Source organism: Neophocaena asiaeorientalis, unplaced genomic scaffold (genome assembly GCF_003031525.2).
Source record: "Neophocaena asiaeorientalis asiaeorientalis breed wild unplaced genomic scaffold, Neophocaena_asiaeorientalis_V1.1 scaffold607, whole genome shotgun sequence".
Taxonomy (NCBI): Eukaryota; Metazoa; Chordata; class Mammalia; order Artiodactyla; family Phocoenidae; genus Neophocaena; species Neophocaena asiaeorientalis.
Window position 1 is genome coordinate 860046 of NW_020173405.1, and position 1495 is coordinate 861540.

At 58.3% G+C, this 1495-nt stretch overlaps 1 protein-coding gene across 6 annotated transcripts in view; it reads right to left on the reverse strand.

The window, feature by feature from the left end:
* GTF2IRD1 (GTF2I repeat domain containing 1) overlaps window positions 1-754 on the reverse strand; it is an 80345-nt gene extending 79591 nt beyond the window's left edge. For 5 of the 6 annotated variants that reach the window (XM_024747192.1, XM_024747190.1, XM_024747191.1 and 2 more), the window contains exon 1: window positions 613-735. In XM_024747192.1, the coding sequence (XP_024602960.1) occupies window positions 613-735 (123 nt within the window). Of the gene's footprint in view, window positions 1-612 lie in introns of all 6 variants that reach the window. The other variant, XM_024747188.1, reaches the window with a different exon arrangement.
* Between the last annotated feature and the right edge of the window lie 741 nt (window positions 755-1495).

Here is a 1495-nt window from a genome sequence, read left to right on the forward strand (position 1 = left end):
CCTCTATCACAGAACTTGCCCCAGGAAAAGTCTACAGGAAAATGATATTATTATTTTCTCTCTCCCTCTCTCTTTTTTTTTTTTTTTGGCTGAGCCGTGCAGCTTGTGGGATCTTAGTTCCCCTACCGGGGATCAAACCCGGGCCCTTGGCAGTGAAAGCTCTGAGTCCTAACCGCTAGACCGCCAGGGAATTAATTCCCTATTATTTTCTCATTTGGGATAAACTGCTATAGGTTTAGGTATGGAGGCAAGGGTGTCAGAGGAGTGATGCAGTTACAGCCCTGGCTTTAAGAACGGGGGTGACAGTTTCTAATGAATCACTGTGACGCATTACCCTCCAGGTGACCTGCTGGGAGGGAGACTTGTGACCATCCCAGGGATGGGACTTCAACTGTAAGAGGTGGCACAACGAAGACGGGGTGAGGGGGCGAGGGGGCGAGGGCTGGAGTTCCACACACTTGACCTCACTTAAGCCTCCCACCCCCGGCGTCGGCAGACAGGCCTTGTAGCAGACGGGGACTCTGAGGCTCAGGTCGGCTAGGGCTCCTGTGAGCAGCAGGGGTTACAAAGGCTGGCTGCCCCACTCCTCCAGGGGCGAGCAGGGGCACTCACCATGGAATCTAAGGCAGACACGAGGCTGGTGATGATCTCGTCTTTGCGGGCGATGGCGGAGTTCCAGCGGTCAGGCCCACAGCCGTTTGTGGGGACGTCGCAGCGCTTTCCCAGCAAGGCCATGGTCGCCTGGATGGAGGAAGGGAAGAGGCAGAGGTGGCCGTGGGCCATAGGGCATGGCATGCCACCACTAACCCGCCAGGCCCCCGGGATCCCCAAGGCCACCTCGACTTCCCAGGTGGGACAAATCAAGAGCTGGCCTTTTCTCCACCTAAGGGTCTTACATGCATGATGGGGTTTGAGCTCTGACAGGCCTGGACACACAGCAGCCTGCACACGGCCCGTACAGGTGTGGGAACAGACGGCAGGATAACGGAGGCGGGTGCCTCAGGGCACGTCTCCCGAGTCTGCACCCCCAGAGCCAAAGCCACAAGCAGTGTGCCCGGCAGGCCCTAAATGCCAACTCTGCCTACGCACACCCCTCTGGCCATGGCCCTCCCTCGCCCACACGCCCTCCATGGCTCCCTGCTGCCCACATTAGCTCCCGACTCCTCAGCTTGGTATTCAAGGGTCTAGACTCTTGTCCCTCGCCTCAACTCCTCCTTATACCCCATGCTCTAGGCACTCTAAGTGTCACCACCCTCCAAACATACGGACATCCTTCACGGCTCCTCAGCTGTTACCAGTTCTGTTCTCCCTGAGTGCCCTCCCTGGCCCCTTTGGCATCTACTGACTGCCCCCTTAGCGCTTTTTTTTTTTTTTTTTTTTGCGGTACGCGGGCCTCTCACTGTCGTGGCCTCTCCCGTTGCGGAGCACAGGCTCCGGATGCGCAGGCTCAGCGGCCATGGCTCACAGGCCCAGCCGCTCCGCGGCATGTGGGATC